The 27,330-nt window shown below is 45.6% G+C and overlaps 1 protein-coding gene across 5 annotated transcripts in view; it reads right to left on the bottom strand.

The window, feature by feature from the left end:
* Positions 1-158: 158 nt before the first annotated feature.
* The window catches only part of srpk2 (SRSF protein kinase 2), a 261,158-nt gene continuing 233,986 nt past the window's right edge, over positions 159-27,330 (bottom strand). For 3 of the 5 annotated variants that reach the window (XM_034176049.1, XM_034176048.1, XM_034176050.1), the window contains 5 exons: positions 23,801-23,901; positions 23,193-23,300; positions 18,254-18,323; positions 4,265-4,357; positions 159-2,288 (listed from right to left, as the gene is read on the bottom strand). In XM_034176049.1, the coding sequence (XP_034031940.1) occupies positions 2,104-2,288; positions 4,265-4,357; positions 18,254-18,323; positions 23,193-23,300; positions 23,801-23,901 (557 nt within the window). In that variant the 3' untranslated portion in view covers positions 159-2,103. Of the gene's footprint in view, positions 2,289-4,264; positions 4,358-4,652; positions 4,745-18,253; positions 18,324-23,192; positions 23,301-23,800; positions 23,902-27,330 lie in introns of all 5 variants that reach the window. The other 2 variants (XM_034176052.1, XM_034176051.1) reach the window with 1 other exon arrangement.

The raw sequence follows: 27,330 nt of genomic DNA on the forward strand, positions 1-27,330 counted from the left end.
AGTTTTGACGTAATCTTGCTCACAGACACACAAATAAATAAATAAACGCTGATTATTTTATTACGTCCTTGGCGGACGTAATGAACACACAATGGTCCTTCCTGTTGTGGATTCCAATACACAATTTTACAGAAAAATGTCCTACATTAATGAACTGATTCCATTAAGTTACAATTTTATTAAATCTGTCAATGAAAAACACAGACATGAAACATAATTCTTTCAGGAAGAACAGTCAGCATGGCTGAAGAGTAAGATTGGGATGCTTTGGTGCTAAAAACAACAAAACAAAACCCATCACATACCTTTTTATTGCAAAATGTTTGATTTTTTTTTTTTTTTCATCACCAGCTAGAGCCCAAACAGAGCAGCACTGTTCAAGTAAGGAGGGCGAGGTGACAACTTAAAATATATATATATAATAATAATAATATTAATAATAATAATAGTAACTGAAATGTAGACAATCTCTATGAGACAAACACAATCACCTCAGTATAAGACAAGAAAAAAAGTCACAGTCACAACAACCAGAGAAAGTTATTTTTTAACGAATTAAATAGTTTTTTAAAAATATCTCACCATTTAATTATACTCATCTTTTTAATTTATTGCGAAAAAAGGCAACTGGACTAATAGTGATGACGTGAGACTTTGTGTGTGTGAGACAGACAGATAAGTGAGATCTAGTGGAACGTCTTGGAGCGTTGGCACTGAGAGCAGCAGCAATGTGTGGCCATGCAGTACTCCCATACAGCCACTGGGTAGCGCAGTCACAACTTCCCTCTAGGCTGCTTGGAGAAATTCAAGTTCCGCCAACAACGGCCTCTGTTTTGGAATGATGCTTGTGTGTTGAAACTTTATCCACGTCCTTATCTGCGCTGCCAGGTCTCAGTATTATGTACAAAGTTTTCAAATCCCTGAAGGACATTTACAAAGACAAGTGCAACCTCCATGTGTCCATCTGCTTTCTGGAAATTCACAGGAATCCTTCTATTTTCAGGTGGGATAAAATAGGGATGATACTAATCAGTTCTGGTAAATGAACCACAGCAAGAATCAACAGACTTGTTGGAGTAAAAGTGTAAACGTCAGGAATGATGACCAAGCATCAAGATTTGAAGATCATCAAAACCTGCAGTAGAGAAGACTTGAAACACTGTGACCTTTCTTGGACCAACAATTTCACAAAAAAAATTCTTCATATTTCCACAGTGTCCAAGAGGGGTGATCAAACCGCAAACCAAACTAATGAAATGCACAACCTAAACACATTGCCAGAACCCTTCATGCTGATCCATCAGTCTGTCCATGCATTTTAAAAGGTCTGTATCGACCAACCTGTCCTTTGCTGCGGTTAAATTATTGTAGTTTACTGATTTGCTCCTCTCGTAGCTTTCCAACTGTCGATGTGGTGCTCCCTGGAGGACTGGCTGTCCTATAAACTATCTGTTTGACAGCGTTTTTGGAATGGTGTCCAGGAAAGAACCTCTTCAACCATAGTACTTTAGTTCCATGTGAGTGCCTCATCCACAGCAGGATGATGGTGTTTCTGGACTGAAGTGAGATGCCAGGTTCTATGTGCTCATGCACTCGAACAATCCATTACTGTGTGTTTCTGAGACCCCGGACAGCTGACGGACATCGGGCTGTAGCGACGGGGTGCTAAAAACACATCAGTTGCCCCGTGTGCATCCACAGATCTGACAAGAAGACTGGGATGAGATGGGATAATAAAATATGTCCAGCTGAAAACTTGATGGAAAAACTCTTATTTGTATATTTTGACTTATTACCTCAATAAGCTCAGTTTGGCTGACTTGCACCAGCTGTCTTTACATTCTTTTTAGGACAGGACGGCAGGCGCTATGAGGTTCTAAAGCTTCCCCAAAATGAGCATGTAAGTGCATGAGCGAGAAAAAAAAATAGACAGAAATCTTCACACTTTGTTTTCCTCCAACTCTGATACTAGTTTCTGTGCTGTTATTCCAGATACTGCCACTAGGGGCTACTTTTTTTTGGGGGGGCGGGGGGGGGGGGGGGGGGGGAGGGGGGGGGGGGGGTAAGCCTACGGGGAAGAGGGTGCTGGAGTTGAAATTGTGGCTACGAGTTGAGCCAAGGGTGATTGAGGCATTCGCTGGCTGAAGCCCTCTTCTCGGGCACCATCTCGAGCATGGGGAGAAGGAAGTGAGTGAAGTGGCCGGCGTCCTCGGGCGACCAGCCATATTTCTCCACCAGCACGTCGAACAGAGACCACGGCTTCAGTTTGGTGATGTGTCGCAGCTCGCCTGCAGGGGGAAAAAGGCACACAAGTCAACCAGCCCACGTGGCAGGGAGGGAAGTGCAGCAGTTTAATCACATGCCACAGAGGATCAAGGATCTGCAGGATGACTTCCAAATAAAACAGACGGGACCACGACTTAGCAGCTGTAATGGTGGAAACAAAAACCTGCAGATTCTTGGTCAAAAACCCCGGGAAACAAAAGGGATAGGAACGGTGATGGAAATTTAGAAGGAGAGCTTCATTACTGCCCAGGAGAATGATTGACAGGTGCATCGGCAAATGATTAATGGGAAAAAATCAGACCAAAAGCCCTGTTCAATCCATGGCTGCCATGGCACCTAACCTCTGCACCAAGTGGAAAACAAGAGAAGGTGATAAGTAGTCCATTTTCATGATGCCCAATATATTGAACAAGAGATTTGAGAAGACAAAGCACTTAAACATGTAAATTTGGTCTTAATAAGATTTTTTCATGTTTACAGAGAAGGCAGAGTGTGTTAGTGTGACTAATCAAATATCTACTTTCAGTCCGAGTTTATTACAATCAGTGCACATGAAGGAAAGTGCTGGACAGCACGGCATTGGCTTAGACAGGAGAAGTCCGCAGAGCGGGAAAGTCAGAGCAGATTAACGGAGCTCCATGAGATAAAAGCGAGAACACTGAGACATCAAATGCAGGCTCAGACCTCGGATAGAGACAACATCAAAGAGGCTATTTAAGTCTCATGACACTTTATGAAGAATATATAAGCAGAAAGGCAGGGACATGGAGAGAAAAGAGAATAAATGAGTGTGTGAGGTTATCACGCAGAAATCCCAAACACTTACAGGCTCAAAGAAGAGAATCATTCAGGTCTTAGATGCAGTAACCGTAAGCCAATCGTAACATTATTGTTCCAACTGCCTGTGTAAACTACTCAGACTTTAATTTGCCATTTGTCCTTTAATGGCTAATTTATATTCTTGTTGAACATCAGGCCAAATATCCGGCTGTCTGTTGTTCTGCTGTAATTTTTTTGTAATTATCTGATTAGATTTTACTAAAACAACAAAAACCAAACTTCTTCACATTATTAACAGTTAGGCAAATAAAGCCAAGCCCACATTTATCAAAGTTCTTAAGATTGCCGTTAAAAAATAGGTGAATGAGCCAGTTGGGAGAAAAAAACAGGCATGTCGTTCAGCCACGTATTCATGCAATTTCACATGTTGAATCCATTTCGACACCCTTCACGAATCATGATGCTCCTCACATTGAAAATTGGTGGCAGTATTGTGCACACAGTTTGGTTGCTAACCATCAATAAACTCCACAGAGGGAGAAGAATGTTGGCAATTTAATATATATATATATATATATATATATATATATATAATATGAAGAGTTCTGTTAAATTTTCAATGGGTAAGAATTATCGTCATCTGGTGGTGAGATTGCAGACTGCAACCAAATCAACACTCACATGCCAGGATACTTCCAAAATGATATCTGTTACAACTGCATGGAGTATTCTGTGTATGAGGATAAACTTAGATAAACTCACACAGAACTGTGAAGCATTCAAAATGTCCATTAATGAACACCTGTTTTCCAGTGCTGTGAACGTCCATGGTTCACACAGAGTCCCATTCTTCACTGTCTTTCTGTGACACAGTGTACCTGCACAGTATTCACAGCTCTGCAACTTTTTCCTACATTTTTTTTGATGTAACAGCCTTTTTTCCAAATGAATGAAATTAATTAACTTAATTATAATTTTTTTTTTCTTCAAAACTGTCACAATTGTGCTAGTAATTTCTCTTCACATTTTAATGTATTTAATTTCTTCAAATTGTCACAGTTAACAGTTTTGATAAATGCGGGCCATCTGAAAGTCTGTTTAGTTCAGAAACTGTGACATGGGTTTTCGATCTAGGTGCCGCTAATGCTTTGAGAAGGCCTGTTCTGCATCTAAGCAGCTGCTGTCTGGTACCGTTTACCTTTCTTGGAGAAAAACTCTCGGCTGTACCTCCCAGCAGTGACCACTTTGCGTGGGACCTTCCCGAGGAGCTCCATGATCAGAGCGATGTGGTCTGCCACCACACATACATCACAGAGGGGACAGGCACGGTTCAGCATTACAGCATGCACCACGCACACACATGAACATGCATATACACTGGCTGCATGGGACTGACACACCACCGTTGCCTTGGATACCACAGACACAAGTGGTGACTGAGAATGTATATAATTTTGCCAATAACTGCCAGATAATCAGTAAATTGGTCCTGAAGCTTATATGTCGACCCCCTGTATGTCATGTCCATTTTTGTCCATCTAAGTACACGGTGTGTTCAGTCGTGCTAGCTTCCTGGCCAGCGCTACCTCTTCGGTTGAAGAACTCCTGGAATATTTTCCGGAGAGTGCAAAATGCCTGGGAATACAGCCCAGCAGCTCTATGATGTGAGCTATGTGGTCTACAGGGGAGGGAGGAGAAAGACAAGTCAAGAAGCAAAAGACAGGATCAAGGAAGAGGGGAATTAAAGGAGAAAGAGGGAGATCAGCAATAGGCCGGAATAAAGTAGGGTCAGAAAATTATCAAGAAGATGAAGGTAAGTTAAAAGAAAATGGAACAGGAAGTGACAGAGGAGAGTGTGGAGGGGTAAGGGATGGAATCAGAAGAAAGGGGTAGGAAAGAGATAAATTCACAGACAGCACAGGAGAAAATCTGTGTTAGTGTGAGCTGTGCCTCCGCAGAAGAAACCTTTGAGAACATCACACTGGAATGCATTTGGATTTACAACAGGAGTCTGAAGCTACATTTTAGATGAAGCTTCCAAATCTGTTAAACATGCAAACAAGACAGAGGATCGAAACAAGTATTCAGATCTATCAGTAATAAATAGAAATCGTACGGTACTGGATGGTAATTTTGACTGGAGGTGATTTACTTTAATACTGAAGCACACTGGTGGTCAACCTCACCGCCACTTGAACTGCTATTAAAATGATGCCAACCCGTGACTGGATCCTTAACCTTCTGGAGTCGACTGACACGTCTCTGGGTCAAAGTCACATGACCTAATTAAATGGATGTAGCACACAATCCGCTCCACTCTGGGTCTCTGAATGTGTGTTGAATGTGTGGAATTCAACCTGTATACCACTTTTTAAATTTTGTTAATAGGCCAAGTATAACTTGAATTATGATTAATAATTTACACAATGCTTTTTCCTGGATAATATGCTCATATTTGCTGTGCGTTTTGCAGACACCCACAGCAAAAACAACATTCCTTCATTCTGAAGAAACATGACTCCTAGTTCATCACTGGTGGAAAACTCAGAAGCGAACCAATCAAAATCACCAACTCCACATGGGTTGATGACAAACCACAGACCCCACCTGTCTGTGCTTGTGTGTGTGTGTTTTGCAAATGGGAATTTTCTTCCATCTCTCTGTCTCCAACATCAAACGTCAAGTAAAAAAAATTTCTTTATCACTGGCATAAAATATATTACCTAATAAACAGTGATCCCCAATCCACATAATTTGGTTGCTGAGGGAAAGAAAACTGTGGTTTCATGTGGAGCGAAAAGCAGACGGCAATCAGACAGTTTGGTATGTGAAAGTTGTGTGATATTTGTCATGCTTAGAGTGTGTTTTTAGTGTATGTGGTGGAGTATTTTAGTGTGTGTGGTTAGTGTGTGGTGCGTCAAAATAATGAGGCGTCTTGGACCAGCGCTTCAAGTTTTTCTCTTTTTTGAACTGCATGAAGATGATCGAAGCGTGGAGCCCATCATCAGAGATGAGATCTGATCAGAGAGTAGGGATGGGTATCGAGAACCGGTTCCTTTCGGGTATCGTTAAGAACTGATTTGATCCTCCGACATCAATAAGCTTTTTGCTTACAATTCTGTTATCGGTCCTTCAGAGTGGCCGTTATTTGGGGGGAGTTTGTCAGGAAAATGATAATTTCTCTACATTGATTAGAGACCATGCAGCGGGTCCGTAATCAATTTTTCTGCAGCGCAGCTTTGCTTTGAACCTTGAACCAATCGAGGCAGTGGTTCACAGATTGAAGCAGTGCTTCGATCTATTGCTTCATTTATTCTTTCTTTCTTTCGCTTAATTTTCCCCCGCTAAAACCCTAAAGAACTCACTGACCGAATGCCACACTACTATTATTGTGAACACCCCCTTTTCTACTTTTTTTTACTAATAGCCCAATTTCATAGCCTTAAGAGTGTGCATATCATGAATGCTTGGTCTTGTTGGATTTGTGAGAATCGACTGAATCTACTGGTACCTTGTTTCCCATGTAACAATAAGAAATATACTCAAAACCTGGATTAATCTTTTTAGTCACATAGCACTACTATTATTCTGAACACTACTGTATATTCAGTTGAATACACCACAAAGACAAGATATTTGATGTTCAAACTGATAAACTTTATTGTTTTTGTGCAAATATTTACTCATTTTGAAATGGATGCCTGCAACACTGTTTCAAAAAAATTGGGACAGTGGTATGTTTACCACTGTGTTACATCACCTTTCCTTGTTTTCTTGCTTGATGTTCGACTTCAGTTGTTCAACAGTCCGGGGTCTTCATTGTCATATTTTGCGCTTCATAATGCACCACACATTTTCAATGGGCGACAAGTCTGGACTGCAGGCAGGCCAGTACCCGCACTCTTTCACTATGAAGCCATGCTGTGCAGAACGTGGCTTGGCATTGTCTTGCTGAAATAAGCAGGGACGTCCCTGAAAAAGACATTGCTTAGATGGCAGCATGTGTTGCTCCAAAACCTGGATGTACCTTTCAGCATTGATGGTGCCATCACAGATGTGTAAGTTGCCCATGCCATGGGCACTAACACGCCCCCATATCATCACAGATGCTGGCTTTTGTAACAATCTGGATGGTCTTTTTCCTCTTTTGTCCGTGGACACAATGTCCATGATTTCCAAGAACAATTTCAAATGTGGACTCATCAGACCACAGCACACTTTTCCACTTTGTGTCTGTCCATTTCAAATGAGCTTGGGCCCAGAGAAGGCAGCGGCATTTCTGGATGTTGTTGATGTATAGCTTTCGCTTTGCATGGTAGAGTTTTAACTTGCACTTGTAGATGTAGTGATGAACTGTGTTATCTGACAATGGTTTTCTGAAGTGTTCCTGAGTCCATGCGCTAAGATCCTTTACACAATGATGTCAGTTTTTAATACACTGCCGTCTGAGGAATCGTTACAGGCATTCAGTGTTGGTTTTCGGCCTTGCTGCTTACGTGTAGAAAGTTCTCCAGATTCTCTGAATCTTGTGATTATATTATGGACTGTAGATGATGGAATCCCTAAATTCCTTGCAATTGAACATTGAGAAACATTGTTCTTAAACTGTTGGACTATTTTTGCACATGGTTCTTCACAAAGTGGTGATCCTTGCCCCATCTTGCTTGTTAACAGCTGCACCTTTTGGGGATGCTCCTTTTATACCCAATCATGACACTCACCTGTTTCCAGTTAGGTGTTCTTTGAGTGTTCATCAATTTTCCCAGTTTTTTGTTGCCCCGTCCCAACTTTTTTGAAATGTGTTGCAGGCATTCATTTCAAAACGAGCAAATATTTGCACAAAAACAACAAAGTCTATCAGTTTGAACATTAAATATCTTGTCTTTGTGTGTATTCAATTGAATATAGGTTGAAGAGGATTTTCAAATCGTATTCTGTTTTATTTACATTTTACACAACGTCCCAACTTCATTGGAACTGGGGTTGTACTTTAGGAACACTGCACATTCTATTCCAAATCAAAACATTAAGAAAAAAAATGATCAAATTTGATACTACTTTAGCAAAAGTGAGGACAAAGGAGTATTAGTCTGTTAAAGAAAATAGCAGAGTCAGAATTTTTCTTTCTGTGACCCTTATTACACCCTTACAAGTGGCCCTTATTTAAGGACAACGGCAGTAAATGTTGTGCATGCTGTTTGTTGGGTTTCTCTCAGAGAATCTGAGTAAAAAACGTTTTGTGGACTGATGAAAGCATAATTCTTCTTTTTGGGTCTAGGGTCCGCAGACAGTTTGTCAGACGACCCCCCAAAAACTGAAATGAAGCCACAGTACACTGTGAAGATAGTGAAGCATGATGGAGCAAGCATCATGATATGTGGATGTTTCTCATACTATGGTGTTGGGCCTATTTATCACATACCAGGGACCACGGATCAGTTTGAAAACATCAATACCTGGAGGTCATGTTTCCTTCTGCCAAAGAGGAAATGCCCTGCAAGCAAGCAGCATCTTGGTTCCAGATCAATAAAATTAATGTTATGGAGTGGCCAGCCCAATCCCAGGACCTTAATCTAAATGAAAATTTGTGGGGTGACATAAAAAAATACTGTTTATGAGGCAAAAACAAAAAATCCAAAGAAATTGTAGAATGCTGTCTGATCATCCTGGGCTGGAATACCTGTCCACAGGAACCAGACACTGGCCAACTCTATGCAACACAAATGAGAAGCAGTTCTCACAAACAGTGGTTATACAACTGAACTAAATATTAGTTCAGTGATTCATAGGAAGACTAATATCTTCAAGCATTTCTCCATTTGACTTTGTACACTGCTATGTTTTTGACCAAGCTAATGTTCCTTTTTCTTCACTTTATGAGGTCTGTGAGAAAAGTATCCGACCTTTTTATTTTATGCAAAAAATATATGGATTTGATTCATATGTTTTTACGTCAGCCAAGCTTGAACCTTCGTGCGCATGCGTCAGTTTTTCCACGCCTGTCGGTTGCGTCATTCACCTGTGGGCAGGCTTTGAGTAAGCACTGGTCCACCCCTCTTGTCGTCATTTCATTGCGAGGAAATGGCAGAATGATTTGGGCTTTTTTTTCCATCAGAATTTTTTCAGAAACTGTTAGAGACAGGCAGCTGGAAACCATTCAAAAAATCTATCTGGCTTTCGGTGAAAATTTTACGGGCTTCACAGAGAATAAGGAGTGTTACTACAACTTTAAGGACGGCCCACAATGGCACACGGCGCGCCGCGCTCCGAGCTGCCATCGAGAGGCAGAAACCACCACATCATTTCTAAACGGATGGCTGTGTGGAGCCGGGACCGTCGTGTGCAATTTCTCTGGTTATCACAAGAGCTGGACATCAGCCATTTTCCGGCAGATTTCACTTTTAACAAGAGATTTTGTCATGGAAAGCCGCGCGGAGGCTTCGCGCGTCACGACCGATTCGCTGATGAAGTAAGACAAAGGAACACCTCCGTTTCGGAGTGTTAGAGGACAAGTTGGGACATGCCTATCTCGGCTTTCAGTGCTTACCAGTTGAGTGAGTATAAAAGAAATTGTGGAGAGCTGGGCATGTCAGGACTGCCTCTACTGGTGGTTGGCTCTCACTGCGGTATTGTATCACTTCCTGTTCTGGAGCACAGCGGTGTTTTGCTGTATCTGTTAGCTGTTTAATCTGCGCAGTTAGATTGATCTAGTTAACTAGATAACGATTTGTTTCACAGTGTAATCTTCATGTGCCTTAACTAAAGCACTCCCTCTGCTGAATCACCTCTAAATTATTTACACATTATTCACTTTGTGTGTTTTTAGGAATCCGCTAGCTTAGTGCAGCTACTAGCTCTTAGCCGGTTTAGCATGGCGGCTTCTCCTGTCTCTCCTGCAATTTTCTGCTCTGGGTGTGAAATATTTAGTTATTCCTCGGCCTCCTTTAGCAGTAACGGTACTTGTAATAAGTGTAGCTTATTTGTAGCTTTGGAGGCCAGGCTGGGTGAATTGGAGATTCGGCTCCGCACCTTGGAAAATCCTACAGCTAGCCAGGCCCCTGTAGTCGGTGCGGACCAAGGTATCTTAGCCGCCGTTAGTTCCCCTCCAGCAGATCCCGAGCAGCCGGGAAAGCAGGCCGACTGGGTGACTGTGAAGAGGAAGCGTAATCCTAAACAGAAGCCACGTGTACACCGCCAACCCGTTCACATCTCTAACCGTTTTTCCCCACTCGGCGACACACCCGCCGAGGAACAAACTCTGGTTATTGGCGACTCTGTTTTGAGAAATGTGAAGTTAGCGACACCAGCAACCATAGTCAATTGTCTTCCGGGGGCCAGAGTTAATTCAAAATGCTGCAGCTAGAGTACTGACAGGGACTAGAAGGAGAGAGCATATCTCACCCATATTGGCCTCTCTTCATTGGCTTCCTGTTAATTCTAGAATAGAATTTAAAATTCTTCTTCTTACTTATAAGGTTTTGAATAATCAGGTCCCATCTTATCTTAGGGACCTCATAGTACTATATCACCCCAATAGAGCGCTTCGATCTCAGACTGCATTCTTACTTGTAGTTCCTAGGGTTTGTAAAAGTAGAATGGGAGGCAGAGCCTTCAGCTTTCAGGCTCCTCTCCTGTGGAACCAGCTCTCAATTCAGATTAGGGAGACAGACACCCTCTCTACTTTTAAGATTAGGCTTAAAACTTTCCTTTTTGCTAAAGCTTATAGTTAGGGCTGGATCAGGTGACCCTGAACCATCCCTTAGTTATGCTGCTATAGACTTAGACTGCTGGGGGGGTTCCCATGATGCACTGAGTGTTTCTTTCTCTTTTTGCTCTGTATGCACCACTCTGCATTTAATTATTAGTGATTGATTTCTGCTCCCCTCCACAGCATGTCTTTTTCCTGGTTCTCTCCCTCAGCCCCAACCAGTCCCAGCAGAAGACTGCCCCTCCCTGAGCCTGGTTCTGCTGGAGGTTTCTTCCTGTTAAAAGGGAGTTTTTCCTTCCCACTGTCGCCAAGTGCTTGCTCACAGGGGGTCGTTTTGACCGTTGGGGCTTTTCCATAATTATTGTATGGCTTTGCCTTACAATATAAAGCGCCTTGGCAACTGTTTGTTGTGATTGGCGCTATATAAACAAAATTGATTGATTGATTGATTGATTGATGTCCCAACTTGTCCTCTAACACTCCGAAACGGAGGTGTTCCTTTGTCTAGCTTCATCAGTGAATCGGTCGTGACGCGCGAAGCCTCCGCGCAGCTTTCCGTGACAAAATCTCTTGTTAAAAGTGAAATCTGCCGGAAAATGGCTGATGTCCAGCTCTTGTGATAACCAGAGAAATTGCACACGACGGTCCCGGCTCCACACAGCCATCCATTTAGAAATGATGTGGTGGTTTCTACCTCTTGATGGCGGCTCGGAGCGCGGCGCGCCGTCCGCCATTGTGGGCCATCCTTAAAGCTGTAGTAACACTCCTTATTCTCTGTGAAGCCAGTAAAATTTTCACCGAAAGCCAGATAAATTTTTCAAATGGTTTCCAGCTGCCTGTCTCTAACAGTTTCTGAAAAAATTCTGATGGAAAAAAAACCCAAATCATTCCGCAATTTCCTCGCAATGAAACGACGACGAGAGGGGTGGACCAGTGCTCACTCAAAGCCTGCCCACAGGCGAATGACGCAACCGACAGGCGTGGAAAAACTCACGCATGCGCACGAAGGTTCAAGCTTGGCTGACGTAAAAACATATGAATCAAATCCATATATTTTTTGCATAAAATAAAAAGGTCGGATACTTTTCTCACAGACCTCGTATGTAAAGTAATAAATTTGATAAATTTTTCTTTGTGTTTTGATAGAATGTGCAGTGTTTCCAATGCATTTGTGTGTATGGAAATAAAAGCTATTATTTGAAGCTATTTATTTAATAAGCTAATTCAAATAAGCTAATTATTTGAATTATATGATTTTGAACTTGACTCACTTTTTTTTAAGCACACTGCTAATATTTTGAACACAACTGTTTCAGACGTCTTCCACTTTGCATTGGTTCAAAACCTTCATTGGATCCTGTATTTTCAATTTCATCATTCTAAAGTATTTTGTTTTTGATTGACTGTTCATAAGAAGAAACATTTTTCACCTTAGGCATAAAGTAATGTCGCTGGATGGACGAGATAGACGTGAAAACCGTCTCTTTACGGAAACTTAATGGTTACTGTCGGCCGCAACCACGCCAATACAGGTGTCTCTGAACAAGCTGCTACTCCACAGTCTGAACACAGAGTGGCAAATCTGCACGTACACACCAACACATTATACTCCTTCATTATACTCCCTCCCCATGTGGTCCAATCACATACCTGTCTTTTACCCCACACACAACAATGCATTTACAAACAGTCAGTAACCCAGAACATCTCATAACATTTTCAACCTGAACATATTTGAAGGGTCGCTACACTGCCCCCCCGTACTAAGTCCCTTGCCCCGAGGGATCACATAGGAAGTCTCTGAGGTGACTAGGGGGCTTTCTCTGTCTGGGGCCTAGTGGCATTGAACATAAAGGGCTGAACCTGCTGGTGGGCGGGGGGTGAGTGTGGGGATGGGGAAGGTTGCAGGTAGTTGGGAGGCGAAACAGTGGGAGAATCTGGGGGTGTGCCGTCCCGGCCTCTTTGGGAAGGGCTTGAGGGAGCAGGGCGGTGTTGGGGGCGTGCATGACCTCTGTACGGGACCAACCTGTCCCTGTGAAGGGCCACCCATCTACCCCTAGGGGGCAACTGAACTCTATACACCACCTCACTAAGTTTTTCTAGTACTTCACAAGGCCCCACCTAATGACAGTCTAACTTAGGGCATCGTCCCTTCTTTCTTTTTGGGCTGTACACCCACACCAGGTCCCCAGCCTTGAAATCCTTTCCTTTGGCCCTAATGTCATTGTTTCTCTTCTGCCTTATGCCCGCTTTCTGTAGCTGGTCACGAGCAAAAGCATGGGCTGACTCCATTCGGTCCTGGAACTTCCTTGCATACTCTGGTCCCGGGGGAACAGCTGGTGTGTCCGGGGGTTTGCCGAAAACAATTTCTGCTGGTATCCGCAGCTCTCGCCCTAACATGAGAAGGGCAGGTGTGCACAGGGTGGAGTCCTGCACAGCAGATCTGTAAGCCATGAGGAGAAGTGGGAGGTGCATGTCCCAGTCACGCTGGTGCTCGGCAGTGAGTATGGCGAGCTGTTTTGCAAGTGTACTGTTAAATCGCTCAACTAGGCCATCACTCTGAGGATGTAGTGGGGTAGTCCTAGTCTTTTGCATGCCTAGTTGCTCACACATAGCAGAGAAAACACCAGACTCAAGGTTTCGTCCTTGGTCACTATGGATGACCTCTGCTGCACCAAACCTGGAAAACATGCCCTCGACCAGGGCATCTGCAACAGTCCCGGCCTCTTGATCTGGTATGGCGTAGGCCTCCGGCCATTTAGTAAAGTAGTCCATAGCAACTAGGACATAGCGGTTACCCTTGTCAGTACGAGGAAATGGGCCCATTATGTCCACTGCAACTCTTTCCACAGGGGCACCTACTGCCAGCTGTTGGAGCTGGGCACGGGACTGGTCTGGGGGACCCTTGTGAGCAGTACAAAGGTCACACTGGCGGCAAACGTCCTCAACATCCCTCTTGAGCTGGCCCCAGTAGAAATTCTGCCGGAGACAGCGAAGAGTTTTTGAGACTCCAAAGTGACCTGCTCCAGCAGATCCGTGACAGGCCTTTAGCACTGACTCTCTTAGTGCCCTTGGGACTACTACCTGCCACCTCTCCTCCACAGTGGCTGGCTCTTTCCAGGCCCTCTGGAGCACCCCGTCCTTCACCCGGAGAGCCCCAAATTTTTCACAGTCCTTTAGTAACGAGAGAACAACCTGCAATTTCACCCCACTGTGGTTTTTGTCCTGACTCCACCCCCTGCAACACTGGTTGTAAGTCCGGATCCTGTTCTTGTTGTGCTCTCCACTCCAGGGGGTCAACCACCTGTGTCCCTCTGCAGAGCAGCACATCACCGTGCTGTGTGGGGCCCTGCTCCTCCTCAAAGCGGAGCTCAGTTTCCCGGGCCTCTCTCTTTTCACAGTGACGACAGCCATCGGGTGCACAGGGATGCCTGGACATGGCGTCTGCGTTGGCATGACGAGTTCCCACTCTGTGCTCCACCTGGAAGACATACGGGGCCAGTTCTTCCAGCCAGCGTGCGATTTGCCCCTCCGGCTCTTTGAAGGACATTAACCACTGGAGGGCTGCGTGATCAGTTCGCACAGTGAAGGGCCGGCTGCAGAGGTAGTACTTGAAGTGGCCTATAGCTCTCACAATAGCAAGGAGCTCTCTGCGTGTGACACAATAGCGGCATTCAGCTTTATTGAAAGTCTTCCTAAAGTAAGCCACCACTTTCTCTCCCTCTTGCCCCACTTGGCTTAGCACTGCTCTCATTCCCACATCGCTGGCGTCTGTGTCCAGAACGAACGGCCGGTTGGGGTCTGGAGGGGTGAGAATGGGAGATTCCGTTAAGGCCTTCTTCAAGCAGCTGAAGGCCTGCTCGCACTCTGGTGTCCAGGCAAAGTCACTGTCCTTACACTGCAGGTGAAACAGGGGCGCAGCTATACAAGAAAAGCCACGTACAAACCGCCTGTAGTAGGATGCCAGTCCAATGAAGCTCTTTAGCTCTCGCAGATTAGAGGGGGTCGGCCAGTTCTTTACAACTTGCACTTTCTCCTCCATGGTGCTTATGTCCTCTCCTCTAATCTTCTGCCCAAAAAACTCCAGTTCTTTTCTCATAAAGCAGCACTTGTCAGGGTGGAGTTTTAGACCTGCTGCTGCTATCTTTTGTAAAACCCGGCGCAGGGACATTAAAGCGGCCTTGAAGGAGCTCCCTTGGACAAGTATGTCATCCAAGTATACGAGACATTCCTGTCGTGGGATTTCAGCCAGCACCTTTTCCATCAGCTGTTCAAAAGTGGCTGGAGCGTTGCACAGTCCGAAGCAGAGGACACGAAACTGACACAGCCCTCTACTGGTGCAGAAAGCAGTCTTTGGTTTAGCGTCAGGGCTAAGAGGCACCTGCCAGTACCCGCTGCGTAAGTCCAATGACGAAAACCAGGACGAGCCGGACACCAAGTCCAGAGACTCGTCAATGCGAGGCAGCGGGTACGAGTCTTTTTTTGTGAAGCTATTTAAAGGCCTATAGTCCACACAAAATCGCATTTTTTTGGATCTTTTTCTTGTTCACCATCACAACCCCTGAGGCCCAGGGCAGTCAGAGGGCTCAATAATCCCAGTCTTAAGCATCTCGTCAATTGCACTATCTGCAGCCACCTGATGGGTGAGAGGGAGGCGGCGAGGGTGCGTTTTGATTGGCAGTGCGTCCCCAGTGTCAATTTCGTGCTGCACCAGGTGTGTCAGGCCCACTTCATTCTCTGTCAGTGCAAAAATGTCTTTAAACTCGCACAGTAACTCCCACAGCTCCTCCTGCTGTTGGGGTTCCAAGTTCTCTCTGTTCCGCCCCCATATCTCCCTCACTGCTGCCAGTCTGTCTACCCCTCCCCCCACAGGTTGCTGGACAAGGGCAGGGGGAAGCACATGGGTTGGGGACTGGGGTGTGGTGGGCAAGGTAGTTGGGGAAGTAACATGAAAAGGGGGGTCAAAAGCCTCTGCAGCTCTCGAGGTTGCTGGGTGAGGGCATGGGGTCTGTGTTGGGTGCACCATTTCAACTGTGGGGCCCTCGGGAAAAGTCAGTGTGTTCTTTCCCAGATCCAACACACAGCGAGCAGCTCGGAGAAAGTCCAGTCCTAATATGCATGGATCTTGGACAGCTGCAACCCACACCTCAAAGTTCACAGACATATTCCCCACCCGAATAGTGACCACCCCTCTACCAAGCATAGGGGCCAGCTCACCAGTCACTGTCCGGAGTTTTACTCCAGTAGATTCCAAACAGGTTTCAACTGGAACTAGATCAGGGCGCATCAAAGTAGCAGTGGAGCCCGTGTCGACAAGCGCCACACATGGAGTACCCACCAGAGCGATGGGAACATGGCAAACATTCCCCGCGTGCGTCCAGCCCACCACACGTGCAGACTCTGTGACGTCATCTGCTTCTGGGGGAAGAGGAGCCCCGCTCCCCCGACCCTTCGGTTGGGCTCCGTTCACCAGGGGCAAGTGGGACACAGGAGCAAGGGCCTGTGTCGTCCCATTTACACAGACCCCGGATCGTTTCCCTGCCCCCCCCCCCCACTTGCCTGGGGCACCGCACGCTGATATGGCCAGCCTGACCGCACAACCAGCACACAGGGGGGCCCCAGCGGGAGTGAGGACGAGCACTGCTGCAAGGTGGCTGCAGCGACACCGCACGAATCAGTTCAGTTAACTCAGCAGCCCATGCCGGTTTCTCTTGGCCTGGGGTCTCCTGCATCACACTCCTCACAACAGGGCCAGCTCCGACGTGGATGTTCTCTGCAGCTGCTCCCACGGCCTCTCTCTCTAGGGCCAGCTCCAGCGCCTCCTGCAGAGTGCGGGGATGTGCCAGCTGTGTCTGCATGCGTAGCTCTCCGGGAGTGATTGCTCGGATAAACTGGTCTCTGGCTAGTTCACTTTGCACATCAGCAGACATGTGGGAATATGCAATTCTAGTTAAGGTTTCAATGTCATTGGCTAGAGCACGTAGTGGCTCCCCATTCAGTCTCTGCCTGCTTGCCAGCTCTGAACGCAGGACACCGGGTTGGTTACACTGTCCAAAACGCCTCTTCAGGGCCCCCACTAAAGCTCCATAATTGTCCCTCTCAGCTGGGCTTAGCAGCAGCAAACACGTTAGGGCCTCTTCGTAACGCAAAGGGCAAGTTGAAGTGCTTTAATGTCCTCAGACCAGCCCGCAGCCCGTGCTAAAAGTTCGAACTGGGCATGGAAAGCCTCCCAGTCCACCTTACCGGAGTACTTCGGTGTTTTCACTTCGAGCCGAAGGGCACCGCTATCTTTGTTTACATTCGGCCGCACGTCGCCGGCTGGAGATTTGGCTCCGGCGCGGTCCCCCACACCCGAACTGAACCCAGCATCAGCAGCTAGCTTCCTAGCGGTCTGTTTTAAGCGAGCAACGTGCTCAGAAGCAGGGCCAGAGTCCGTCATATACCATGAAGCGCCTCCATAATCACTGTCCATCACCTCCTCCTTCACACATCGGTGGTCGGTCTTGCCCCACTGTTTGGCCATACTGCCGGTCCTGGCTATGAGCGGCTAACGGAGATAAACAACAGAAACTCCGGTCTTTTACTTCTGACACCAGTGTCGCGTCCTGCTGGACGTGACGAAAGGATGGACGAGATAGACGTGAACAACCGTCTCTTTATGGAAACTTAATGGTTACTGTCGGCCGCAACCACGCCAATACAGGTGTCTCTGAACGAGCTGCTACTACACAGGCTGAACACACGGTGGCAAATCTGCACGTACACACCAACACATTATACTCCTGCTCTCTAGCCCGGCCCCCTCCCCATGTGGTCCAATCACATACCTGTCTTTTACCCCACACACAACAATGCATTTACAAACAGTCAGTAACCCAGAGCATCTCACAACATTTTCAACCTGAACATATCTGAAGGGTTGCTACACTAATTACTGTTACTAACTAAGTGATACGAAGGGATACTGCAGCGGAGTGGACTCACGCTTGTCAGATACTGTATACAGTATGAAAATTACGCAGAATAACTTGGGTATGTGGATGAGTGGAGGCACAGCAGTAGAGTTAAAGCACAGGATTTTCAGTCAGCAATGGACAGCTGGATTTGGGAAGAGGGTCGGTTGAACCTGGTTAAGGTAATTTTTAATCCATGTTCGACATAATTATACTTAAATTCATTAAAAATATAAAAATGCATTTCCTCTGAACCACATCAACACATTTTCTGTTTGTGTTGCACGTCTAAAATGTACAACAAAGTTCAACATCCACATTAAAATCAGCAGAATATGAAGGGTTCAGATGCAAAACCCAGTATCTCTAAAACCGCACACTTTTAGTTGAGACCAAAAGGCCTTACTGGGTTATGCACTGGAGCCCTTCATAAGTTTTACAACATAAGTTATTTTTGAATGAGCTTGTCAACATGTGAATAAGTGCAAAATGTTTTGTGTGTGCATGCGTCATATTTTAGACATACCCTCATCACGGGAGTAGTCCTCTCCAGAGTGGGGCTCAAACAGGTAATCTCCAGTTGCCAGTTCAAATGCCTACAAGAAGATGACAAGTCTCTAACGAGTATCTACACCCCTGGACAGAACTAATCAGTGGTGGGCACAGCGAACCAAAAAGTTAGCTTTGATGACAGATAATCCGCTAACTGAAAAGTTCGTTATTTAAAGCTAAACCTATAAACCCCTAAAAAAATTAGCAGAAGTTACAGATACAGTGAGGAAAATAAGTATTTGAACACGTTCTCCCACTTAGAAATCATGGAGGGGTCTGAAATTTTCATCTTAGGTGCATGCCCACTGTGAGAGACATAATCTAAAAAAAAAAAAAAAAAAAAAAATCCGGAAATCACAATGTATGATTTTTTTTAAATAATTTATTTGTATGTTACTGCTGCAAATAAGTATTTGAACACCTGTGAAAATCAATGTTAATATTTGGTACAGTAGCCTTTCTTTGCAATTACAGAGGTCAAACTTTTCCTGTAGTTTTTCACCAGGTTTGCACACACTGCAGCAGGGATTTTGGTCCACTCCTCCATACAGATCTTCTCTAGATCTTTCAGGCTTGGAGTTTCAGCTCCCTCCAAAGATTTTCTATTGAGTTCAGGTCTGGAGACTGGCCAGGCCACTCCAGAACCTTGAAATGCTTCTTACGGAGCCCCTCCTTAGTTGCCCTGGCTGTGTGTTTGGGGTCATTGTCATGCTGGAAGACCCAGCCATGACCCATCTTCAATGCTCTTACAATGGGAAGGAGGTTGTTTGCCAAAATCTCGCAATACATGACCTCATCCATCCTTCCTTCAATATGGTGCAGTCGTCCTGTCCCCTTTGCAGAAGAGCACCCCCAGAGTATGATGTTTCCACCCCCATGCTTCGCGGATGGGATGGTTTTCTTGGGGTTGTTCTCATCCTCTAAACATGGTAAGTGGAGTTGATACCAAAAAGCTCTATTTTGGTCTCATCTGACCACATGACCTTCTCCCATGCCTCCTCTGGATAATCCAGATGGTCACTGGTGAACTTCAAACGGGCCTGGACATGTGTTGGCTTGAGCAGGGGGACCTTGCTGCCCTGCAGGATTTTAAACCATGACAGCATCATGTGTTACTAATGTAATCTTTGTGACTGTGGTCCCAGCTCTCTTCAGGTCACTGACCAGGTCCTCCTGTGTAGTTCTGAGCTTTCTCAGAATCATCCTTACCCCACAAAGTGAGATCTTGCATGGAATCCCAGATTGAGGGAGATTGACAGTCATCTTGTGTTTCTTCCACTTTCTAATAAATAATCATAACAGTTGCCTGTTGTCCTGTAGTCCATCCCAGCCTTGTGCAGGTCTACAGTTTTGTCCCTGGTGTCCTTAGACAGCTCTTTGGTCTTGGCTATGGTGGACAGGTTGGAGTGTGATTGATTGAGTGTGTGAACAGGTGTCTTTTATACAGGTAACAAGTTCAAACAGGTGCAATTAATACAGGTAAAGAATGCAGAATAAGAGGGCTTCTGAAAGAAAAATTAACAGGTCTGTGTGAGGCAGAATTCTTGCTGGTTGGTAGTTGTTCAAATACTTATTTGCAGCAGTAACATACAAATAAATTATAAAAAAAAAAATCATACATTGTGATTTTCATATTTTTTTAGATTATGTCTCTCACAGTGGACATGCACCTGAGATGAAAATTTCAGACCCCTCCATGATTTCTAAGTGGGAGACCTTGCAAAATCGCAGGGTGTTCAAATACTTATTTTCCTCACTGTAAAAGCTAAACCGATAACTTTCAGCATTGATTTCAGCACACCAGCAGCTACTGACACAACGAGCCAGCACTTCTGTGCCAGATTAGCTTTCTCTCAGCCAAAGAAGCCTAGTGACTGAGGAGGACAAGCAGGAGGAAGAGGAAGAGGAGGAGGAGGAAGCGGAAGTGGAAGAATAAAGACAACTTCTCTTTACACCATACAGACTTGCCGGCATGTCACGCATGTCATCAACAGGCATACAGTTTTAACTTATGGTTAAAATTATAACCAAACCAATTCCAGAGAAGTTATTTAAATTAACGTCACAGCTGGCATTTTATAAAGTAAAAATATCATCTAGATGTTTTAGTTTTAAAGTAATGCACTCATTTTGAAGGTTTTAGTGTTTGGACACTAAAACCTGTGTTGTTGTTTTCCCTTTCGTATGGCTAGCATACTAGTACAGTTTTGTTTTACGCTTTTTACTCTTTTAATTCATTTTATTAGGAAACGGAGCGTACCGCGGCCCCAACTTTACCTAAATTCTGGGTCTTTCAGTGAAGCTTAGGGCTAGTGGCCGGTGACCACCTTAGTATTTGTTCTGTTTTTCTTGTTGCTTAATGCTGGCAAATTATACAGTATTTCTTGTCTTTCTGATGCCTGATTCTGTTTTTTCTCTCTGTTTAAGGTGCAGCTCCATCCGGCGATGAGAGTTGTATTTGTGTTGGCGACCCTCCTGTCCTGTGCACCAACAGCATTTCTTGTATATTCCTCCGTGAATTGTTCTTTGAATTGTTCTGTAATTTATGTTTGTAGCATGGCCCACGCAGAGGGTCACCCCTTTGAGTCTGGTGTGCTTGAGGTTTCTTCCTCAGAGGGAGTTTTTCCTTACCACTGTTGCTCTGGGGGTTATTAAGGTTAGACCTTACCTGTGTGAAGCACCTTGAGGCAACTCTGATGTGATTTGGTGCTATATAAATGAAAATAAATTGAAACTGAAAATTGAAATTGAAAATTGGACACACATGCTGCAGTGCATTATGGGTAAAGTTTCACGACAGGAGAAATGCATTGAGAGGCTCTGATCAGGCTGCACTTTAACCGCTGCACACAGACAACAGCATTAAACTCCTTGTATATTGTGCCTAAAACTCTTGTGAATATATTCTCTGGGTTTGTAGACGTTATTGTGTTTGTTTTATGCCAAAAGCTCAGGTTGTGTGAGCTGCAATTGCTTCCTGTTCATGTCATTCTGGGGGAAAGTGAAGTTTGCTCTTTAACGTCCTGCTTATGGTCCTTTACAACATTGTTTGTCCTCTTTGTTCCAGAGTAATATATATATAAGATGTCTGAAATTCAGTTTGCATTTATTAAATTCCACACAGATTAAGCGTAGCAGACAGGGATTATTTGTAATATTTGTTTTAGCAAGTTTTCAGGGTCTCTACTGCCACCTACTGGCCGGTAGATGGCAGTGTTCGCGCTAATGAGATATCCCATAATCCTTTGCGCACCAGAGAGTTGTTGTGGTCTACAACACAGAGAATCCACATGACGACAATTGTAAATGAACATTACACAACCAAAATGTACATTTTTATGCTTTTCATCATGTTAATAAGAGGCTTCAAAAATATGTTCGCGGTCTAAAAATGATATGACCTAAATTTAGCGGAAGCTAATTGGTCCGCTGAAGGTTTTCAAAGTTATCTAAAAAGCTAATCCCATAATGAAAACATTAGCTTCGATAATTAGTGGTTAGCAGATTAGCGGAACTGTGCCCACCACTGGAACTAATGGCACCCTATATTTTATGTGCAGAATTTAAATGATGTTCAGTTAGTTATTGAACAGCAACAACAAAACAAAATATGTTCATACAGTGAAATTAAAAAAAACGTCTGTAAAATGTGTGTGTGACAATTATTGGCACCCTTCTATGAATTCACCGTAAGTCATCACATTTAGAGACAGTTTTCTTTACGTAAGTCAGAGGGTGGACGAATGAAGCTTTCCAAGTCACTAAATTAGGGAATAACTCTATTGTGTCTGATGATTTGCAGACGTTCATGCTGGTTATATGGTCGGCTATTTGTGACCGTATAACAGCATGAACGTCTGCAAATCATCAGATACAAGGGGGTTATTCCCATTCAAATTCAATTCCATCGTTTGCACTGTTTATTTTTCTGTAGGTAATTCGGTTGGCGAGGCTTACCGTCAAACCGAGGCAGGGTCACTCCAACAGAGGTCAGGGCGCGGAGTAATCCATCAAATGTGAAAATCCATCAAATGTGAAACGGTAATTCTGTATCAGAATCCACATCAATACTTTCGTATGGTAGCTTAAATTCACCCATTTCGGTGTCGGCGGTACACAACTTTCACTCTCAGCTAATAGTGCTAACAGCTAGCAACGCGCTCAGCCGGTGTTCTGCCAAACTGTGCATCTCATCGCATAAATCGACAGTTCCATGTCCCGACAACATTGCGCATGCATGCGCATGCACAGTTGTGTGGAGGACAGGAATGACATCTCATCAGAACAACGGTCAGGGCGCGGAGTAACACATCCAAATGTGAAATGTCCGAATATTTTGCCACCGTTAACCCGATATTATACGGTCTGAAATCTCACATGCTTAACCAATCAGATTCGCGGAAAACATAATTGAATTAGAATGTATGTTGAACGTATTTACATCAATCATTAAAAAGTACAAACAGTACGGTACAGTACCATACTGTTTGTATTTCTGTACTGTCAGATTTATCATGCAGTACTACTGTACGGTAAATCTGTTTGGAGTAGGTAGTTCTCAAAAGCTGCAATAATGGGACTATTGAGGGAAGCCACCAAGACACCCATGACAACGCTTAAGGAACTGGAGCTTTTGTGGCTGTGACTGGATAAATTGTGGGGAGCATAATTTTTGTTTGTTGCATCATCAGTCACCGCTTCACGGTGGAGTGACAAAGGGACATTTGATATAAGTAAACAGCCAAAATCTAAGCTTGTGTTTCCCATATGTATTGTGGCAAACTGCACCTGAAATTTAACATCTTTTTCATGAGGATTTCCTTCTCTGCTGTCTGTATTTAAAATATAGGGTTGCCAGGACTGTGCCATGTAAATGTCAGTGTAGACGTGTATGTAGAGCACGTTTTCCTCACCATACAAGCAGTGCTCCATATGTCAGCAGGTGTGCTGTAACCAGCTCCTATCAGGACCTCAATGGAGCGGTACTGTCTTGTCTGGATGTCCTCTGTAAAGTGCTTGTGCTGACGAAAGGACAGAAAAAATACTCTTAAAATACTTAGCAGGAGCCTGAATCACCGTCAGCTATTTTTGTGAAAGAAAATTACATTATTTATATCAAATGTAAGAGAATTTTGAGTAAAAAAATGTATATTCCACATAATAGTCATGTGTCTTGAGGTAATGCTTTTTTTGGCAGCAATATAATTAATACTCATCCTGCCCTGCACACATCCACAGAGTTTTCATAACTACAAAAAAACTTTCCAAAAGTACATATGAAGCCTAAATTGTTATCAAAAGCACTAATCTGAGGTGGTGTATAACTGGCACCATCATTTAAATGCACAGCAAGTATTCAAGGTCTGATCAGCACCCTGGACAGCTCTCAACAAGTGTAAAGGAACTATCCTTAAAAAACTTGCAGGATCAATTGCAATCACAAAACCCACACTTTAGTGTTGTCAATAGTTTCAAATCATTACGTTCACACATTTGTACACACAAATCTCTTCTGTCTTACCACCCAGCAAGCATTGCCAAGATCAGCAATTTTGACTCGGATAGAGTCAGAGTTGCGTGGGTCTAGTGGGTTGATCAGGAGGTCTGCAGCTCTGGCCCTGACTGCAAGTGAACAATCAAACAGCATGTGATTAACAAGAGTCCAAAAAAACATACAGTAAACATTATTACACAGGTTAATGTATCAAATTCTATTTTGGATCAGAGAATTTCTATCTTTTTGATCTCGGGACTCAAATGAGAGAAACCTGGTATTGGTTTGTGGAAGGGTCATATCTCACTGTGCTGGGACAGCCTGCAAATGGCAATTGTGAGGGAAATCACTTGATTTTGCGCAACGTTTGTTGGGTGAGACTCTTCCTTCACATGGTGTCGTGAGTGTCACGCCTGGATTTTGAACTGCTCAAAGTTAGCGAGGCGACAAGCCTCATCCCAGAGCTCTCGTTGGTGTTGTGTGACCCTCCGAATGTACTCAGTGGGACTCCTAAAGTGAGAGATTTGTGAAAGAACTGCAGGAGGGACGGGCCACATGCACAAGCTGCTGGCGAGCATGCCACAACAGCAGAAATGTTCAGAGAGGAACAGCCAATTCTGCTGAGCTGCTGCCACCCTGGCAACAGTTGCAGCAGATATCAATACTCCCATTTGAGCTTTGTGGTCTTATGCATTTAATATTCTTTTTTTTAATACCAAGGAGCACAATTCTCGCCAAGTGTTGGAGTTCACGCCGGTGAACGAGAGGGTTGCGTCCCTACGCCTTCGGGTTGGGGACAGGTCTCTCACCGTTGTCTCGGCCTACGGGCCGAGCAGCAGTGCAAAGTACCCGACCTTCCTGGAGTCCCTGGGAGGGGTACTAGATAGCGCTCCGACTGGGGACTCCATTGTTCTCCTGGGGGATTTCAACGCCCACGTGGGTGGCGACAGTGAGACCTGGAGGGGGGGTGATCGGGAAGCACGGCCTCCCCGATCTGAACCCGAGTGCTGTTCAGTTGTTGGACTTCTGTGCTAGTCACAGTTTGTCCATCACGAACACCATGTTCGAGCACAAGGGTGTCCATAAGTGCACGTGGCATCAGGACACCCTGAGCCGGAGGTCGATGATCGAATTTGTAGTCGTATCATCTGACCTTCGGCCACGTGTCTTGGACACTCGAGTGAAGAGAGGGGCAGAGCTGTCGACTGATCACCACCTGGTGGTGAGTTGGATCCGCTGGGAGGGGAGGAAGCTGGTCAGACCTGGCAGGCCCAAACGTATCGTGAGGGTCTGCTTGGAACGACTGGCGGAACGCTCTGTCAGCGAGGTCTTCAACTCCCACCTCCGGGAGAGCTTCTCCCAGATCCCGGGGGAGGATGGAGACATGGAGTCCGAGTGGACCATGTTCTCCACCTCCACTGTCGATGTGGCTGCTCGTAGCTGTGGTCGCAAGGTCTCTGGTGCCTGTTGCGGCAGCAATCCCGAACCCGGTGGTGGACACCGGAAGTAAGGGATGCCGTCAAGCTGAAGAAGGAGTCCTACTTATCTTTGTTGGTAGGTGGGACCCCAGAGGCAGCTGACAGGTACCGGTAGGCCAAGCGTGCCGCAGTCTGTGCGGTCGCAGAGGCAAAAACTCGGGTCTGGGAGGAGTTTGGAGAGGATATGGAGGAGGACTATCGGTCGGCATCGAAGAGATTCTGGCAAACCGTCCGACGCCTCAGGAGGCGGAAGCAGCTCTCCACCAGCACTGTTTACGGTGCGGGTGGGGAGCTGTTGACCCTGACTGGGGATGTTGTCGGGTGGTGGAAGGAGTACTTCGAGGATCTCCTCAATCCCATAGTCATGTCTTCCGAAGAGGAAGCAGAGACTGGGGACTCAGAGGCGGACTCATCCATTACCCAGGCCGAAGTCACCGAAGTGGTTAGAAAGCTCCTCGGTGGCAAGGCTCCTGGGGTGGAGGAAATCCGTCCTGAGTACCTTAAGTCTCTGGATGTTGTGGGGCTGTCTTGGCTGACACGCCTCTGCAACATCGCGTGGCAATCGGGGACAGTGCCTCTGGATTGGCAGACCGGGGTGGTGGTCCCTCTGTTTAAGAAGGGGGACCGGAGGGTGTGTTCCAACTATAGGGGGATCACACTCCTCAGCCTCCCCGGTAAGGTCTATTCCAGAGTACTGGAGAGGAGAATTCGACCGATGGTCGAACCTCGGATTCAGGAGGAGCAGTGTAGTTTTAGTCCTGGTCGCGGCACACTGGACCAGCTCTACACGCTCCATCGAGTGCTCGAGGGTTCATGGGAGTTTGCCCAACCAGTCCACATGTGTTTTGTGGATCTGGAGAAGGCGTTCGACTGTGTCCCTCGGGGCACCCTGTGGGGAGTGCTCCGGGAGTACGGGGTCCTTTGTTAAGGGCTATCCGGTCCCTGTACGACCGCAGCAGGAGCTTGGTTCGCATTGCCAGTAGTAAGTCAAACCTGTTTCCAGTGCACGTTGGCCTCCGCCAGGGCTGCCCTTTGTCACCGGTTCTGTTCATTATTTTTATGGACAGAATTTCTAGGCGCTGCCAGGGTGTAGAGGGGGTCTGGTTTGGGAACCACAGAATCTCGTCTCTGCTGTTTGCGGACGATGTGGTTCTGTTGGCTTTGTCAAATCAGGACCTTCAGCGTGGCTTCGTCAAATCAGGACCTTCAGCGTGCACTGGGGCAGTTTGCAGCCGAGTGTGAAGCGTCCGGGATGAAAATCAGCACCTCCAAATCCGAGGCTATGGTTCTCGACCGGAAAAAGGTGCTTTGCCCTCTTCAGGTTGTTGGAGTGTCCTTGCCTCAAGTGGAGGAGTTTAAGTATCTCGGGGTCTTGTTCACGAGTGAGAGACGGATAGAGCGTGAGATCGATAGACGGATCGGTGCAGCATCTGCAGTGATGCGGTCGCTGTATCGGACTGTCGTGGTGAAGAGAGAGCTGAGTAGGGGGGCAAAGCTCTTGATTTACCGATCGATCTACGTTCCGATCCTCACCTATGGTCATGAGATTTGGCTCATGACCAAAAGAACGAGATCGCGAGTACAAGCGGCCGAGATGAGTTTCCTCCGCAGGGTGGCTGGGCGCTCCCTTAGAGATAGGGTGAGGAGCTCGGTCACTCGGGAGGAGCTCGGAGTCGAGCCGCTGCTCCTCCACATCGAAAGGAGTCAGTTGAGGTGGCTCGGGCATCTTTTCTGGATGCCCCCTGGACGCCTCGCTAGAGAGGTGTTCTGGGCACGTCCCACTGGGAGGAGGCTGGAGGGACTATATCTCTCGGCTGGCTTGGGAACGCCTTGGGGTTCCCCCGGAGGAGCTGGGGGAGGTGTGTGTGGATCGGGAGGTCTGGGCGGCTTTGCTTGAGCTGCTGCCCCGGCGACCCGACTACGGATAAAGCGGAAGAAAATGGATGGATGGATGGATGGTGAGTGTGCCGTTCCAACCCCCCCAAATCTCTGTGGAGTTACTATGCTTTATTATCATCTTTCTTTATTATTTTATTTATTTAATTTTGTCATTACTGGGGACAGACAGGGGAATTTCCA

This window comes from Thalassophryne amazonica, chromosome 8 (genome assembly GCF_902500255.1).
Source record: "Thalassophryne amazonica chromosome 8, fThaAma1.1, whole genome shotgun sequence".
NCBI classification, from domain to species: domain Eukaryota; kingdom Metazoa; phylum Chordata; class Actinopteri; order Batrachoidiformes; family Batrachoididae; genus Thalassophryne; species Thalassophryne amazonica.